Source organism: Lithobates pipiens, unplaced genomic scaffold, assembly GCF_037356315.1.
Source record: "Lithobates pipiens isolate NorthernLeopardFrog02 unplaced genomic scaffold, aLitPip1_a1.2 Scaffold_22, whole genome shotgun sequence".
Lineage (NCBI taxonomy): Eukaryota > Metazoa > Chordata > Amphibia > Anura > Ranidae > Lithobates > Lithobates pipiens.
The window spans coordinates 133,585,354-133,604,755 of record NW_027507784.1 but is presented as its reverse complement, the minus strand read 5'-3'; the positions used below and the strand labels follow the sequence as shown (position 1 = coordinate 133,604,755).

At 42.0% G+C, this 19,402-nt stretch overlaps 1 protein-coding gene across 1 annotated transcript in view; it reads left to right on the top strand.

Annotated features, from left to right (window-relative positions):
• The window catches only part of SPAG16 (sperm associated antigen 16), a 1,450,443-nt gene that overhangs the window by 735,105 nt on the left and 695,936 nt on the right, over nucleotides 1-19,402 (top strand). Inside the window, exon 12 of the mRNA XM_077448331.1 lies at nucleotides 421-606. Coding sequence (XP_077304457.1) covers nucleotides 421-606 — 186 coding nt within the window. The remainder of the gene's footprint in view (nucleotides 1-420; nucleotides 607-19,402) is intronic.

Here is a 19,402-nt window from a genome sequence, read left to right as displayed (position 1 = left end):
TTTCTTGGGAAAAAAAATCGATAGTTCAGTGCATTATTTTTTACGTCTATGCTTGATGCATGCACAACATTTTATAAGAAGCACAGGTTTTCTCACATTAGTAATGCTGCTCTCTCTTTGGACAGACTGGGCACCTCTGTTGAGTAGATTGATGTAGAGGGCATGGGGAAAGCTGGATTATATTATTCCCTATGCAATTTCATATATGCAATGCCATCTTTTTTTTTTTTTTAACAAAATCAGTATGCAATACACTGTAAGGATATTTAATAAAAGTAAAAATATTATGTAGTGTATGGTCAAATACTTTTAAATTGACATACAAGTGATTCAATCAGATAATAATTAGGAATACATTCATTACCAATAGTCAATAATTAATTGATTAACATATCAATTTTTCCCTATCTTCCCTATTAGTGGCACCAAGCTAGCAACGTGTTCAGGTGACACAACTGTCCGGATCTGGGACTTTGCCAAGTCAGAGTGTATCCTGACATTGGAAGGACATACACATGCAGTGTGGGGTTGCTCCTGGCATTCATGTGGCGACTTCATAGCTTCCTGTTCCTTGGATAATAACAGCAAGATATGGGATCTTAACAGGTATGTTATACTTTTTTGTTTACATTTACCTTTGTTTTATTATTGTATAAATGGTTGTCTATAGGCAAAGAGCAAAAAGCAGTATGGGAGCCAATAGGAAATCATGTTTTTTTTGGCATTGACTGTCATAAGCTAGTGAAAGTTTATTTTATTTTTTTTGCTATGAGTTGATGATGGAATGTACAGCACAGCAGATGCCTATTAGGAGCCATTGACGCCTCCACAGCAACACAAGTCACTAGAACAGAGAATATCCATACTTAAAAAGAACAAGTTTCATAGGACCTTTTTAAAGGTGGCTGCATTTTTAGTAAAACTCAACTTTTTACAGAGTAACTTTCAAATATAAATTAGAATGTGTTGGCTTATTAAATGTTTAGCTACTTGAGAGAACACTTTTTTTCACTGAACTACAAAGATGACTTGTTTCTTTTGCTACTGTGCTTTGATATATATATATTTTTTTATTTCTTTATATATCTTATTAAACAAGATCCTAATTGTACTATTTTTAGATGTCATTTGTTTAGGATCACTTTTTCAAGTCACTTTCTGCCTACATATATTCAGTAAACAAGCAGACTTTTTGCCAACTTGATTAAGACTAAAAATGAAACACCGTAGAAAACATATTTTTTTTACGTAACTACTGTATCTCAGTCTGTATTTAATTTATGAAGTTACTATATGTGTTTCTAACTCAGAACAAAGGATGTTTGGTGTTTTATTCAATTTGCTGTTACAAAAAATGATTTGTTTTTGCCTTTTATTTCAATTTTTCTATGTTAATAGCTTTGTTTTGAATGTAATTGTCTACTCTGTTTCAACTATTATGTCTTCACGACATTGTGTCAATGAAAAAAAACAAAGTTGTGCGCTGCTATGTACTAATACATTGAAGATATTCAATTAAATTAGAATAAACCTGTTTAAATGTCACAATGCAATATACACATAGCACGTAATTGACTAAAATATGTCCATCAATAATGTGAAGTGATCACTAATAATGCGTGAAAAATGAAAATTCAAATATTCAATAGAAACTCGTTGTTTCTTTAGTGCTCAGAAAACTCCCACACCTTTTGATATATTTGAGTGTTCTTTGTGTAAATTCACACGTGCTTCCTCTGTGTGTACCAGATATTGCACCTAGTTAACCTCATCCATCAAGTATGTAGTTCTACAAGATGATTTCCCAGTCTCCTGTTCTCTAGGGGCCTTCCAGATAGCATTTACAATACTTCCAATGTTAACGTGTTTCTAAACCCACAACAGTAAAATCAGTCAGTATATGCAGTAAAACATGCTTGTTATACTCACTGTGGAACCTAAGGGGTTAATCCCCCGCATTGTGTAAAAAGGCTGTTTGATCCTATCTGCACAGATCCTCCCCGTATCCAAAACATATCCGGATAAGACAGAGTTACTGGAGTTAGGCTGCACATGCTCAGTTTGGTGTGTATTGCTAGAGAGTTTTTTTTTTCTTGGGAGAGTGCATGTGATCAGCACAGGGCCAATCAGCACTGCAGACAGAGGGCCAGGGGTCCTGAATCCTAAAAGGACAACCAGTGCAGTATGAAAACAATTCCTACGAGATTTACCCAGGCACTGATAGAAGTCACAAGACTGCTATACACTGCTGATGAAAAAAGGTATTTAGCAGTTTATATTTACTAAAATAATTGCATTCCCATGTTCTGTGTACTATGGGAGACCATTGAATGAAAATTGTTTCTGGACAGCCGCACTCCTAAAAAATCCTTTTATTAAAAAAAAAAACACAGAAATCCCAAATTACATGTCACGGCAGAACAAGAAAGCTGGCGCGTTTCGCACTGCACACAGTGCTTAATCATAGCTATGATTAAGCACTGTGTGTAGTGTGAAACGCATCAGCTCTTGTTCTGCCGTGACATGTAATTTTGGATTTCGTATTTTTTTTAATAAAAGGCTTTTTTCAGAGTGCGTCTGTCCAGAACCACTTTTCATTCATTGCTACATGCATTGTTGGCTCCTGTGGCTTCTTTAGCTGGGTGGAGAGCTTTGTTATTAGATGATCCTCCTGGAGCTGTGACACTCCCTTCCCTACTATGGGAGACCAGCTTTAGTGAAAGCAGGGTCCTGGGTTTAGTAACAGACATATTACAGACCCTCTCGTGGTGTAGTGTTTAAAAATGTGCCCATTTATTGCTCAAAACATTGCACTTACAATAAAAAAAAAGTTAAAACGCCACAGAGCATAATAAAAACGTGGGCAGAGTGCCCTCCTATGTCGCTTTCAGTCCTCGACTGCCTCCGGCACACTCTACACATTATGTCGCAACCACATGGATATTTAAATTTTGTTTTTCACATATTAGTGATCACGTCACATTATTGACAGACTTATTTTAGTCATTTATGTGTTATATATATACTGTATTGCATTATGACAGTTAAATAGCAGCGCACTACTTTGTTTATTGTTCAATATTTTAAGAACACAAGTTTGGTGTTTACAGCCGCTTCACAGTTATTAGATTATATTTTGATACACTTAGCCCTTGTACACACGGTCGGACATTCCGACAACAAAATTCGTCAGATTTTGTATGCAACATCCGCCTGGTGTTGCATACACACGGTCGGATAAAGTTGACGGAAAATCCGATCGTTCGTAACGTGATGACGTAATTTAGTTACGATGGGACTACGTTCTGGCTAGTAGCCAATAGCTTTTGTCTAGGAATTTGATCCGAGCATGTGTGGCACTTTGTCCGATCGGAATTCTCTACAAATGATCAGACAAAGTCCAATCAGATCATGTTGTCGGAAAATTTTATAGCCCAGTTCTAAAACTTGGTCCGTCGGATATTCCGACGGAAACAGTCCGATGGAGCCCACACACTCAGATTATCCGACAACATGGTCCGATCATACATTTTCCGACCGTGTGTACAAGGGCTAAGACTGCATTCACATGTGATTGCAATTCCGCTCCGTGATTTCAAATGGTGCAAAATGCAGCCCAATTGCGTCGCAATTAGCGCATAGTGAATCACGCTTGCAATAGCAGAAAATTGCAACGCATGATGCTGTCGCCCAAAAGAATTCTCCTCATGTTCCTTTTTGAGCGACAAAACCACGGCACAATTGGGGTGCCATTAGAATTAATGGCATAGCAAACATGTCCTGATTTTTGTAGCCATTTGAAATCACGCGGCGGAATCGCAGCGATCTTGTGTGAATGCAGCCATACTGATTAGAGCACATTTCCTCTGGTAGCGCAGGAGTCCAGTTTATTTTCATTTGGTCAATAATCCTGTTTTTGGCTGCAAATGACAGTGGTATTTAACCACTTCAGCCCCGGAAGGTTTTACCCCCTGACCAGAGCACTTTTTACACTTTGGCACTTTATCGCTTTAACTGGTAATCGCTTGGTCATGCAATGCTATACCCAAACAAAATTTGTGTCCTTTTTTTCTCAAAAATAGAGCTTTCTTTTGGTGGTATTTGATAACCTCTGTGGTTTTTATTTTTTGCGCTATGAACAAAAAAAGCGACAATTTAAAAAAAAAACTATATTTTTTACTTTTTGCTATAATAAATATCCCCAAAGAAAAATGTTAATAAATAATTTCTTCATCAGTTTACCAATATATATTCTTAAACATATCAAGAGGTTAAATGTGTGTTCCCTCAGTGTGTTCTAACTGTATGGGGATAGGACTCAGTAAGAGAGGAGATGTATTGCTGTTCCTACTTACTAGGAACAAACGACATGTCTCTTCTTCTCTGACAGCACAGGGATTTGTGTGTTTACACACAGAACTCCCCATGCTGGCGCTTGTGTGTGCGATCGCACATGGCAGGTGGCGATCCCATCCGCCCGCCACATGCATCTGGTCCCCCAGCAGGTGCGTGCCCCTCTGGCGGTGGGAGCACGCCCACTGGCGGCTCTTAAAGGAAACCCCGTACAGGTACGGGGTTTCGTGCAGGGGTGCCATTCTGCCCCCGCACATACTAATAAAAGAGGAATTGGAGTCTGCTCACATAATTTGTAATAAAAAACATATTTGCCTTTCTGAAGCTTCCCTCCAACCACTTTGCATATTATTTTATATATACTGTGATTCTGTACTTGCCAAATATGCTGTAGAAATCTCCCTCCTGGCTGCAACCATTTTAACTGTGGGCAGCTGAAGTTGCTGCCAGTTCACTTCCTGGATTTACACAGACACACAGAGGCACATTTCCAGCTCTGCAGCTCTCATTGGCTTTCATGACTCATCCCACCTCCCTTCCTGGCAAACTCTCACGAGAGAGCTGTGCATGATGTCATAAGCCTAGGCTTATTACCAGAAGAGAAACAGGAAATGGGCTGTATAAGGTATTTACTGGCAGAAAAAAAGGGTTTTACTATCCAAAGTTAAAACAACAAGGGCAGAAGATTTAATAGAGAGAAATATTAAAAAAAATGACTGAAGGTCCACTTTAAATATTCTAAATGCGCACTTACAGCATTATTTCTTATTCACTTGCAGTTTGCCTTTAAATTTTTGACTTCTTCAGGAAGAATCGATTTTCTAGCACTGCCACAGTTCCCACTCCCTCCAGCAATGTAACAGCCTTCTCCTCTTCCGGTGGGGGAGGTAACTGACCGGACTTCTGGGCACATTCACTCACTGACATACCCTTTTGTGTGACAGCTCTTAGTCTACTGGGGCTGCTGACATAATTATGAAGATTGTTGCACCGAGCAACAGTCTCATGCTGCGTACACACGATCAGAATTTTGGTCGGAAAAAGCTCTGATGGTTTTCCTGACGGAAATTCCGGCGGGATTTCACTCAAGCTGTCATGCATACACACGGTCACACCAAATTCCGACTGTCAAGAATGCGGGTACGTATAACGGAACTAGAAAAAGGAAGTTCAATAGCCAGTAGTCAATAGGTTCTGTCTCGTAGTTGAATCTGAGCATGCGTGAGTTTTTGCGTGTCGGAATTGCATACACACGATCTGAATTTTTCAGTCGGAAAAATTAAGAACCTGCGCTCAATATTTCGCTGCCGGAAATTCGTCCAGCAAAATTTTCGATGGAGCATACAAACGGTTGCATTTTACGACGAAAAGTTCTCATCGGTCTTTTGCTGACTGAAATTCTGACTGTGTGTACGCGGCATTAGGGTTTTTTGATCTCTATAGAGGTAAACATCAGGCATAAAATACCTAAAAATGCATATAACCTTATGGGAATATTTTTCTTTTTTCTTAATGAATGATCTGCCACTGGATCCTTTATAATACTTAACAATAACATTGGTTAAGGGCTAAAGGCACCTCATAAACTTCAGTTAATCATTGCCTAATGTAGTCTGTTTATATGAGGACTGTTGCCCAATCCTACTGAAACAGCAAAAAAAAAAAAAAAAGAGCGTTAGAAAATAACATTTTGTGATTGACCACTATTGTTTCCCCATGTCTTGAATTACTGTGTAACTAGCACAGTTGAATACTATATGATATTATAATGATGGTCATTGAACAAGTATTGTTTAACTGTCTGTTATTGGGCTGCCAGGGAATTAACCCTTTTTTTTGTTGTACTCTCATAAAAAATGTATGGTTACCATGAGAAACAACTATGTTTTTCTTCAGATACATTTAGCAATTTTGGTCAATTTTGGCAAGGTAAATACTTTTGGTCACTCCTTGCCTGTTTTTAAAAGTTTTATATGACATTTTATTAAAGAAGTATATAGAAGTATAGAATGAACAGAAATGGTTAGGCTTTAAGGTAGTGTAGTGTTATTTGGAAAGCCTTTCTTTCTTTATTATGGTCAGGGCTATTAAAAAAATAGAAGAAAAATATTTGTCTGGTTAATATGAAATGTTGTATATTCATAGTTTGCATTCTCTTTTTGAGCCAGCAGGTGGAACTCTAGGCTTCTTTTCATATGTCTACCATCTATTTACATCTTTTAAAAATCTTTTTGTTTACAAGTTCCATAGCTCAAACTGTAGTTTGCTCACAACTATCTTCCCTTTAAACTAGAACTACGAGATTTTTCTAGTTTTAGATGGCGTTAACCAAGTAGGATTCTGGTATAGGTCATATATTTTCCTATAGCTAAAGAATATACGTTCAGTGATATGACACATAAATATGTGAGGAATCTTGCAATAGAAGACTGACACGTCATTGACCAGAGTAATGGTCCTCAGAAATTGTGATGTGACTAAAACGAAGTGGGTAGTGTGACATGGGGGGTTGTTAAGCTCAGTGATAAAAAGTGTTTTGTAGTGAGTCTGTGCCAGTGTGAACTGTGGTTTTAAGGCATGCCAGCCTACTTTTATTAAACAAGGTAAAGAAAAGTTTGAGGCAAAACAGTTGAACATGCAGGGGGTGGTCACCAACAAAACAGTGCCGAGTTGTCCCAACTCTCTGATTTCAGACTTGCTTAACCGCCTCACCTCTCTCCTGTGGACATATAATCCCCCCTAGCATGGGGTGCTGTCTCCTGAGTAGAGCACCTCTCTGTCCTAACTGGAGGCCACAACTGTCTCGTGACTGGAGCCCTGAGCTTTGGCCAGGTCTGTCATTATAAGAACAACAACAAATTTCCACGCTAGTGTCTAAAAATACTGGATAATAAATCTGTCTATATGTGTGTCCAAACACTCCTGATTCCTGTAATGAAGTATAACAGTGCACCTTCAACCGTGAAGTATAAAAGATGTTCCCTTACTGGATAGATAGACTCCACGCTATAGGAGCCTACCAAAGCATGGATTCACACACCCCATTAAGGATCCATCCATGGAAAGCCGACTAAGATGGCATTGAAATCAGCCTTGCTTGTTTTTCCTTTTTCTTTCATGCAAATGATATAAAAGAAGAGAGATTGCCACATAGTGTAAAACCATAGTATTTATTGAATGAGTCCACAAGTCCAACAAGAATAAAACATGTCCTTAATTAAAAGATTCTGCAGATCACAAACTGGCATGGTAAGTTGAGCATAGACCCCACCCAAGTCACTATAAGGGCTGTGTGCACCTAGACACATACCCAGCTAGTCTTCTGCAACACATTAACACTGGGTTCGAGATTTCTTCCCTCCCAAAGCACACTGACATCTCCAAACTACGGACCCCAATCTGAGAATACCAAAATTTGGAGGAGGCTGTAAAAACAGTCTTCTCCACTCTTAATACTTCTGAGCCCCACACTCTGCATTTGTGAACCCTGTGTCCTTCCTATAACGATTTTCGCAGTGAGAGCCTCACAAGGTCACTGTAGGCAGTATTCTCTACATAAATATAGACAGATTTGTTCAAGGTCACGCGTCCCTCAATGCCCCTGCTTTTATAATTATTGAAAGGATATTTTTATTGGCCTGTTATTTCTTTATAAGTCTGATACTGTCACTGAAGGCCTTGGTTACAGGACAGTACCATGGCCTCTTAGTTTAATTGGTCATAATATGCCCGATTTGAAATCCCAATGGCCCTTTTCCTCTCCTGAGGATGACACATCTGCTGCCTCAATCATAAGTAGCAAGTCTGTGTCATGCTTTTTGACAGCAAAGGTTAAAATGGCTCAAATCCACAATGACCTTTTTCTCTTCCTGCCTCCTTCTCAGTAAGACGTTCAGAAGAGAGCGTGTAAGTGTCATCCATCAAATGCAAGATTGTGGGAAAACATAATAAAACTTTAAAATACCAAAGGTGCGAAGCAGCATATCACAGCCATACCAGCAACTGTCTCTCTTCCAACCAGCTGTGATAAACAGTAAATAAGAAATAGCCACTAAATAACTGCCTTAGCGAGTGTAATCTCTCTCCTCAGTAGCTGAAAAGAATGTCGTATTTCATCAAGCAACTCATTTCATGGTATGATAACGTGCAGAGTTCCCTTACAACAAATATACCATTTCTTGTCAGAGCTGCTCCATAATGCATTAGTGAAAGTTTAAATCTGTCTTATAGGACAGAAAGGGAAGCAGGTTACCCTCAGAGATCAGTAGCATGAGTTTAAACAGGACATTTTTTTAGCTATATGCACTACTGTTGTATGAGAACATAGTTATTCTCTTGTGTATAACAAGGATATGTAATGCAGAGCATTGCTTATGATGGGCGTCTGCAAATATATGCATGTAAAGTACTTCAAGGTGCACATTGGTAATAACCAGATAGCCTAACCTTACTTATAAACTAGTAAATGTGTGCTCATTTATTAATGATTTAACCTAGGTCCAATTTTCTTTAGTCTTTTGGAGAGTCATAACATGCTAGTATGAATTAGTTGGTAACATATTATTTGATCAGGCTGATCTGATCATATGAGGAAATAGAATGGAAGCTGATTGTAGTATGAAGAGGAAATGGGAGAGAAGAAGGGCCAGAAACTGATTATGGCTTATTGGTGGTTGGTACTGACTGTGGTTATTGTTAGAAAAGCCTGAAGGGGATCTCAACATGGACGGGGGGCTCAGATTTGCAGTTGATTGAGGACTCGGAGAAGGAGATATAATACCAACTGATTGTGTGCCAGGCAGGCACAGAGTAGACAGAATGAAAGATGACCATGGTAGAAACTGTAAGGGAGAGAGGAGTGGCAGCTCACCATGGAATATCAGGCGTTAAATTAGAGCAGGTTCTAAGCATGGGTGAAGGGAAAGGTAGAGAGTCGTTGACAGAGTATAGAGGAGGCAGAGTGGGGGATAATTGTTTCTTAGCCCTTGTACACACGGTCGGATATTTCGATGGACAATGTCCGATAGGACTGTGTTGTCGGATAATCCGCCTGTGTGTGGGCTCCATCGGACTGTTTCCGTCGGAGTATCCGACGGACCAAGTTTTCCAGCTGGGCTATAACATTTTCTGACAACATGATCCGATCGGACTTTGTCCGATTGTGTGTAGAGAATTTCCGATCAGACAAGATTTGGTTGTCAGAATGTCCGACCCGGTGTACAAGGGCTTAGAATTAGCAGTGGAAAATATTCCACTGGAAAAAGATGCAGAGGAGAAGCTCAAAATCAACTGGGGCTGATGAGAGATGGGCAGAGAGGGCACAGATTGTGTACAGCAGGAAGGGGTAGAGAGGAAGCAAATTTCCAGCTGATTGTAGATCAGGTATAAAGAGGACAAACTGGGAAATGAATATGGCCAGAAGGGCCAAGGTTATGTATAATAGAACCTCACACATATTTATAGGACACACAGCGTGGACATTTTAGGATTACCTGCAGCAGAAGCTTCTGTGGGCAGTGTGGGGAAACTTGTATCAGAGTTTACTCTGTAAAGTCTGTGCAAAGGTGTTGTATAGGGTTACAGTAATTGTTAAGTGATTTGGACAATGTGGGCAGAGGGAGTAGCAGGGAGCTACAATAAAGAAGTTTGTAGCAGTATAGACATTGGTGAGGGAACTGTCAGGTTTGCATGCAAAAGAAGAAGGTAGATTTGAGATGTGGCACAACTGCTTTCATGCTATTTACTCTTGATGGCACATTTCTCCAACAGTGAAAATAGAAGTTACAACCTCTTTTTGTTTGCAGCATATAAGAGGAAAGATTTTAGCTACTGGTCATGACTGATGCTTGTGTTCTGTGTTCAACTGGTCAGGGAGAAAAAATCCATGTTTGGGCTCTACTTTGCATGGGGGAAGAATCCTCCAATGAGAATAAAAGCATTGTAGAATGATTTTTAATGTTCTTATGAGTTTATATGGCAAAAGATTGTTTCAACATCCCATGGGCTAGGAAATGCCTACTGTTTTTTTTTTCGCAATTTAGACTCTATGGTACCGGTAAGTTGGTACTGAACATAAGCTAAGGACTGTATTATATTAAACTGTTTAGAAATGAATAAGCCTCTTGTACATGTAGCCCCCATTCCTACAATTGAGGCTATAGTGTAAATTTTGTAAATTTTGTAAACAGCTCAGTTTTTATTGTATAGTTTATTTGGTTCTGCTCTAAACTTAACTGAGTTGTGCATTTCTCACTATTGCCAGTAGGTGTCACTGGTACCACAGGCCTGTATGAGAATTACAACTAGTTTGATCTATGTAATGAATATTCTTTTCCGGAAAAGTCCAGTAGGAGGTTCCCGGCCACTGTGCATTCTGGGAAGGGGGGTATTTATTGGGCAGAGCCATGTGCTTTTGTGTCTTCTAATACCTTGGGGCCTTCCTGGCCTGAGGACGTGTTGCTGTAAGTAGGCCCAGAAGCCTGTCTGGGGCCTACTAATCATGTGGTGGTCCTTAGCCTGTCTTGCCTGTGTGGAAGAAGCTGATCCAAGCTGAGGAGATCCAGGGGAAGACCCTTGCTGGAGAGAGCCAGGAGGAAGGATGGTCTCTCATGAGGGCCTGGTAACTCATTTGGAGGACACGTCTATAGCTAAACTACTCTTAAAGTGTTGCTGGATGGCTTAAATGTTCAGACACTGTGAAGCTGAATCCTATTCTACAATCTAAACCATTGTAACTAGCTTCTGGCTGCTAAGTCTGTGAGAGAGGCTTGTCCAGAAATTCTACCAGCTGCTAGGTCTGTGTGAGAGGCCTATCCAGGTAGTCAATGTCTGCTAAAGAGAAAGCTGTTTTACCTTTGGATTCAAGGAGTCTGTAAGTGATCTGCATATGGTATCTGAAACCTCCCCTAACCCTCTCTCCTACTACTACTTCTTTCAAGTTCCTTATTAAAGCATTGCAAATATATAAAGTGACTGGTGCCAAAATTCTGTTCTAACTTCCCATTATAGCCATGGACTCAGCCCCGGGATGAATGTAAGCTTGTCCGCTGTCTCTGGAGGTACCTCCTTGATCCCAGTATACCCGGAGGGGGGGTGGGGAGGGGGTGGCGCTACATACATATTAAATCATATTCTTTACCCAAGGATTATGTACTCCAAATTACTCATCTATATTTTGAGGTACCTTTGTTAATCAACAGGGCTCCCCCCTACTCAAAGTGTGCATACTATATACGATCATATTAGGATATTAAAGCAGACCTAAAAATCAGCTGAACCTAGTGTTTTTGTTTCAGGTCATATTGTCTTTATTGTTTAGGCTCCTTTCACACTTGTGCAACTTGTCATGCAACTTTGGACATCAAAGTTGCTTGACAAGTCGTTCCCCATGGTTTCCAATTATATCCATTCATATAAGTGCAACTTAAAGTTGCATCAACTTCAAAGTAGTTCATGCACTACTTTAGTCTGGCTTTCATGCAACTTGAAGGCCATAGACTTCAATGTTAACTCTCAGAAGTTGCATGAAAGTTGTACCTGAATTTTATACAATGGAACTTATGTGCAACAGTTGTCCATTATCACTGGTCCAAGCCAAAGTCTTATCCAAATTGCGCAACTTTGGAGTCGTACCAGTGTGAATAGAGCTTTAGAGTTGCATTTGACACATTCTCCACGTATACTCATTAGCTGGTTCTTTGTGTGCTAGGCAAACAATGCAGGGCTATATAAACTGCACTTGTATACTTTCTTTTAAACGTGCATAGTTGCATGAAAGGTTGGAATTGAAATTAGTGACAAAAAAACAATACGGTCAGTACCAGGACTTGCACTGGCCCTTTAAGGATAAGCAAAAGTCACCCAAGACAGCCTTTACCTGGAAACAGTGATTGGCCAGTTTCTTTCCGCCCATTTTTAACCACTTGCTTACTGGGCACTTAAACCCCCATCAGTCCCAGACCAATTTTCAGCTTTCAGCGCTGATGCACTTTGAATGACAATTGCGCAGGCATACAACACTGTACCCAAATTAAATTTTTAGCATTTTTTTCCCACAAATACAGCTTTCTTTTGGTGGTATTTAGTTACAGCTCGGAGTTTTATTTTTTGCTAAACAAACAAAAAAAGATGCAAAAAAAAAAATCATGTTTAATAGTTTGTTATAAAATTTTGCAAACGGGTCATTTTTCTCCTTCATTGAAGTGCGCTGATTAGGCGGCACTGATAGGCTGCACTGGTGGGCACTGATGGGCTGCATTGGTGGGCACTGATAGGCTGCACTGGTGGGCACTGATAGGCATAGTTAAGGTGGCACTAATAGGCACAGATAAGGCGGCACCGGTGGGCACAGATAAGGCTGCACCGGTGCACACAGATAAGGCGGCACTGATGGGCAAAGATGGGCACAGATAAGATGGCACGGATGGGTGGCACGGATGGGTGGCACGGATGGGCACTGATAGGTACCACTGATAGATGGGACTGATGGGCACTGATAGGTGGCACTGATAGGTGGCTCTGATAGGTGGCACTGCTGGGCACTGATGGGCGGCACTGCTGGGCACTGGTAGATGACACTGATGGGCACGGATATGTGGCACTGGGGAGCAGCACCTTTGAGGCAGATTGTGGGCACTGCTGGGTGGCACTGCTGGGTGGCACTGTGGGCACTGCTGGGTGGCACTGTGGGCACTGCTGGGTGGCACTGACGGGGGGCACTTACTTTTAATACATGTGGCACTGCAGGGGGCAGGTGGGCACTGGCAGGGGGCAGGTGGGCACTAGCAGGGCTGGGCGTGATCGGGACTCGTGTCCCGATCACGGCCGCCGGTGACAGCGCGAGGAGGAATAATAGCCGATTACCAGCTCCGTTATATCACATGATCAGCTGTCATTGGCTGACAGCTGATAACGTGATAAGGGGTCGGGATCGACCCCTTGCACGGATCGGTGATCAGGCGAGTCTCATGGACTCGCCGATCACAGAGCGCGCCGCGCGCGCCCCTCAGGGGGCGCGCAGGCCGCTCGTGCACGGGACGACGTCAATAGACGTAGTCCCGGAAAAGGAGATCCGCGCTGTAGCCGTCATTTGGCTATAGCGCGGATCTCAAGTGGTTAAAACACCTGTTTCACACACCAGCAGTGCTTAGCAGTGGTAGCAATAAATACCTGTGCTCTTGCTTGTATTTATTCTATGGATTATGGTGTATGACCTGGCTTGCTCTCACCCTACTCTCTCCATTTTGATTCTGTACCCTTTTGGACTCTGATCTATTTGTGTGTGACCAAGCCCATCTAAACCAGTGTTTCTTAACTCCAGTCCTCAAGGTGCCCCAGCAGGTCATGTTTTCAGAATTTCCCTCAGATGAAACGGCTGTGGTAATTACTAAGGCAGTAAAATTGATCAAATCACCTGTGCAAAATAATGAGAAGCCTGAAAACATGACCTATTGGGGCGCCTTGAGGACTGGAGTTGAGAAACGCTGGTCTAGACTATTCTTCTTCATACTTATCACACTTTGTTACTTCTTGACGTGCTCTGACCTGTTCCATCTTTGCGCCAGTCCTTGCTGACATCTGTGGTGATGCACCACAATAACCAGCCAGCCTGCTCTGTCTAAAGTCCTGCTCATGGTATGTATCTCCTTATTGAACTGTCTGCATATGTGGCTCTTCTGAACTATTTTGCTGTCATCTATACTGACCTATCAAATAATCTCAGTAGGTATGATTGTAAGTAACACTGTAATAAAGCAAACATTTTGTGTACTACAGTATCATATACTGTATATACAGTATATTGTCAAAAGTATTGGGGCGTCTGCCTTTACACGCACATGAACATTAATGGCATCCCAGTCTTAGTCCGCAGGATTCAATATTGAGTTGGCTCACCATTTGCAGCTATAACAACTTCAACTCTTCTGGGAAGGCTGTCCACAAAGTTTAGGGGTGTGTCTATGGAAATTTTTGACCATTCTTCCAGAAGAACATTTGTGAGGTCAGGCACTAATGTTGGACGAGAAGTCCTGGCTCGCAGTCTCCACTCTAATTCATCCCAAAGGTGTTCTATTGGGTCGAGGCAGGCCAGTCAAGTTCCTCCACCCCAAACTCGCCCATCCATGTCTTTATGAATCTTGCTTTGTGCACTGTTGCACAGTCATGTTGGAACAAGAAAGGACAATCCCCAATCTGTTCCCACACAGTTGGGAGCATGAAATTGTCCAAAATGTCTTGGTATGCTAACACCTTAGTTCCCTTGACTGGAACTAAGGGGCCAAGCCCAACCCCTGAAAAACAACCCCACGCCATAATTCCTCCTTCACAAAATGATTTGAACCAGTGCACAAAGCAAGGCCTCACAAATGTGCTTCTGGAAGAATGGTCAAACATTTCCATAGACACACTCCTAAACCTTGTGGACAGCCTTCCCAGAAGAGTTGAAGCTGGTATAGCTGCAAAGGGTGGGCCAACTAAATAGTAAACCCTACTGACTAAGACCAGGATGCCATTAAAGTTTATGTACGTGTAAAGGCAGGTGTCCCAATATTTTTGACAATATAGTGTAGGTTCCTCTTTGAGACCATGTAAAAGCAGTTTTATCTATCTTTAATCAAATGCATCATTTTTTTTTTTAACCAAGTGAAGCAAATATAGCCAGTGTGCCAAAGTTATGTTTGCAAATTGCCATTGTTAAAGGTTACCCTGTTATATATTTTTATTGTTCATTCAAATTCCAATTATGAGAAGCTTAGCCATTGGTTTTATTCATTGTTATGATCTTATGCTAAGCGCCCTGAGCACAAGACTACTTTACCTAAGCCAAAAAGATGATTACTTATTTGCCATTAGACATCTCAACATTAATGGGGGTCATTTTGGAGGTCACTTTAATTTAATTTACCTCAAACATTACACATTTTCAGGAGTTTAATTTAACCTTATAATTTTCTTTGTGTGTAGTTTGTTAAGGTTTTAAACATATCTAGTTTTACTCTTTATGAAATAGGACATATGAATCAATGCCTGTACAATGTGCATCATTTAGAGTATTGGGCTATGTACACTTGAAAGGCAGCATTCGTTATTGGTGCACTTTCTGGCAGTTCTTGTGATCCTCATTTCAGTAGACATGAATTATAGACCTAGGTCCAATGCGCACAGGAATATAATGTAGCATTTGCATCTTGTGTTAATGTGCTTCCATAAACAAGGACTCCAACACCTGCTGGCTTTGACATAGCAGCCCTTATTCTTTCCTATAGCTTTTGTCAGAGAACTCACCGTGTTAATGCCCATCCCCGTGCAGCAGTGGGCAATTCCCGTTCCGCTAATGCTAATGACCATGCGCAGTGTCCCCAACAGAGGCGAACGAGTTCCGGAACAAACGGGCGCACGCATACACCAATATGAACGCGTGTGCACAATCAGGAACCAATCCGAACGCGTGTATGCACTCGTGCACGCACATTCACGTCCACCAATCTTGGCGTATGGCACCATATATAAACAGGATCCTTACATGATACCAGTGCTGGATCGTCTTCAGCTTGTTCCTGAGATACCTGACCGCTGTTTAACCCTTTACCTTGTTCCTGACTAACCCGGCTTGCTTGACTATTCTCCCGGATAACCCCTGCCTGCTACTTACCTGGATTGATTATACTGACCTCGGCTTGGAGTCTCTATTTCAGCTCTGCTTCCTGATTCTGTACCTCGCTGCCAGCACATTGCCAACTCTTGCCTGTCCTTGTCTACAAACCTGCCTTCCATTCCTGTACCTTGTTGCCAGCCAGTTGCCAACCTTTGCCTGCTCCTGACATTGCAGTATTCCTACTTACCTGCTTGGCTTCTGCTGAACACTTCCGGTGATCAGTCTACACTCACTCCTCCGTGAGGATTTAGTATCTCCGAGCTCCAGTCTTCAGCCTGCAGGCACCTGCACCCTTTCGCTGCCTCAACACTCCCTGTCCTCACTACCAGGAGTGTTGAGACTGTAACCGTGCAAGAGGCCACCCTCAACATTCGGTGTAAGGTACGTGCCAGCTTTGCTCTTGAAGAGGACTTCTTGTCCATAGATGTTTATAAAACATTCTAACTGAGGTACTGGACCTGCATGCATCTACAAATCTACTTCTTTCTCCCTGATGGGGCAAACTATGAACAGGAATGTGACTTCTATCCAAATCAAAGGTAAGCCTCTCTCTTGAGGCTATTGGACCATACACTACAAACAGCTGCTGAACAACTATCAAGTCCAATAGACCCTCAAATTAAAACTAAAATAAAACTGCCAGTTCTCAAGGCCGATCCTGGGGGGTGCGCGGGGTGCACCACACCCGGATGCCACAGATGTGGGGGCGCTGAACCTGCAGAGTGCTCCCCTCCCTCCTCCTCTCCCTGTCTGTGTCCAGAGGCAGAGCGCATGTAGTGGGTGCTGTAGATCCCATCCCGCTTGCTCGGATGAGAGGAGGAGAGACTGTGCTGCTGCTGTTATTAACGTGAAGAGGGCTCTATATGTTTACTGCCCATCCCCCTCTATCCTCCTGTCAGAGGAGGAGAGTGAAGCAGCTGGAGATCAGAGCGGCTGTGTCTGAGTGAAGAGAGAACAGCCGCGGGCTCTTCTTTCCCCCCTCCCTCTCCTCCTCATCCTGCTGTACTAGTGAGCTGTGCTTGCCAGCACAGCCGCCCACTATGTTTCTTCTCCTTCCTTCGTATTGGCCAGGGAAGAAATGCTATAAAAAAGGAACAGAGATGAGGATTGTGGGACATGTAGTCCAGAGGACTGGTGGCCCCATTGTAACCTGGAAACTGCAGCCCACACAGCATGCCCAGCTAAATGGGAAAGAGAGAGCGCCAGGAGCCCGGGAAAGCTTTCAAGGAAGTGCACCCAGGACTCCAGGGAGAGGACAGTGCTGAGGGTACACCATCAGAGAGAGAGAACCCTGCTGCCCTGTGCAAGAGGTAAAGCCACACAGACTAGCGCGATCCCTAGTGAAGAAAGGAATTGAGTCACTGCCAGAATCTAGATCTGAGTGCTACCCAGCGGAGTTGCCACAGGCAAACTAGAGTGAGCAGTCTCCTGATCAGAGGAACAGTTGTTGCTGTATCGCTGGGTCAGGTGAGAGGGCCGGTCTGCCATTATCTACTGCCATCCATAGGAACTGCAGTCTCTGACTGTCTCCTGTACTAGGTCTGAAGTCTCTGACCATCACCTGTAGTATGTCTGCAGTCTCTGACCGTCATCTATACTATGTCTGCAGTCTGTGGCCATCTCCTGTACTATGTCTGCAGTTTATGACCAGCTCCTGGGGTATGCTCACAGTCTCTAACAGTCTCATGTAGTATGCCCGCAGTCTCAGATGGTCTCCTGTACTATGCCTGCTATTTCTGACCATCCCCTGTAATATGTCCGCAGTCCCTGACCATCTCCTGTACTATGCCTGCCTGCAGTCTGACCATCTCTTGTAGTATGCCCGCAGTCTCTGACCATCTCCTATAGTATGCCCGCAGTCTCTGACCATCTCCTATGGTATGCCCGGAGTCTCTGACCATCTCTTGTATCATTTCTGCAGTCTCTGACCATCTCTTGTATCATGTCTACAGTCTCTGACTGTCTCCTGTACTATGTATGCAGTATGTCTGGGGCTCTTTCTAACAGACTCTCTAACAGAAGCCCTCTCTGTGTGCATCAGAGAGGCTCCCCTCCAGGTCCCATTAGTGTACTCTGTTCCTGTATTTCCTTTAATGTTAAAAGATCATGGGAGCATCCCAGGGTAATAAAGACTTCTTAGGGGAGCATCTCTCTGTTTGAGTCGTTCCCATAGAAACATTTGTAAAGGGGGGGGGGTTAGTAAAAATGACCACGCCCGTGTGGGGGCGCCAGAAATATTTCTGCACCCATACGTCCGTGACCCTAGGATCGGCCCTGCCTGTTTTTATCCCATTTTATCTATATTTAATCAAATGCATCAAAGAGGACCACAGCTTTTTATTTTTTAACCTAACTGATCTCTACAGAAACCAAAGAAGATGTGCTCTAAATAATCTCATTCTAATTGTATAAGAAAAGATACCAGTTATGCTTACAATCATCTAATACTTGTATGAGCTAACCTTTAGAATCCCAAGTTAGGACCTCAGATCTTAGAGCTGTAGCAGTAGCTAACCTAACTCTCACTAAAGATAGAATTAACACATTAAACCAAATACATCATAAATGTTCACTTTAATCTACCAATCATTTGTAAAGGAAATCTGTAATATTTTTAAAAGTAAACTCGGGCATTGTATAAATGCCCAGAATACTTACCTAAATCAATGGCCAAGTAACATGTCGGATCTTGAGTCTTCTACATTCTTTCCTGCTGAGGAAGAGAGTCCTCCTTTGAATGTCCATGTTACTCTTTTGGTGACGTGGATAGTTCCCTTTGGCTCTCCAGTGATGGGGTACTTTCAGCATACAGAAAATTGCAGCAGCATAATGATGTCACAAAGAAGTTTCTGACCAGTGGGCACAGGCTGCTACACTGGATTCACCAGTTGGAAGCAAGGCTGGCAAAAGGCATAGATGACGGACTTAGAGGAGTGTTTTAATTGCTGAATGGATGAGCTTTGCCATCACCTTACTCGATGTTGGAAAATAATGTGTGAAAAAGTTAGTCCTGTAATAGATCCCTTCCCCCAATGAGTGCAGAGTTTAAGTTGACCTAATCACATTTTGTTGCTTAAAGTGACAATTTTTTTTCACCAATTAAGCTGATTTTACTACATTATTACTTACAGTATATTTGGTGATTTTATATTTTATGATCTTGTTACTCCATGCACTTCACCAAGTTCCCATAAAGAATAAACCATAGCAGCTGATTAGATTTTGTACATTACTATGTAACCTGATTGGTCGCTATGGGCATCAAATCAATTTTTAATTTTTATTCAACTGTCATAAATCATTCACTAAAAGGCTTGTTTCACTTTGCAACCAAGCAGAGCCATTCTTTCATTTTCTTGATGGAATTTTTTTTAACTTGGAGTGGTTGCTGGGGAA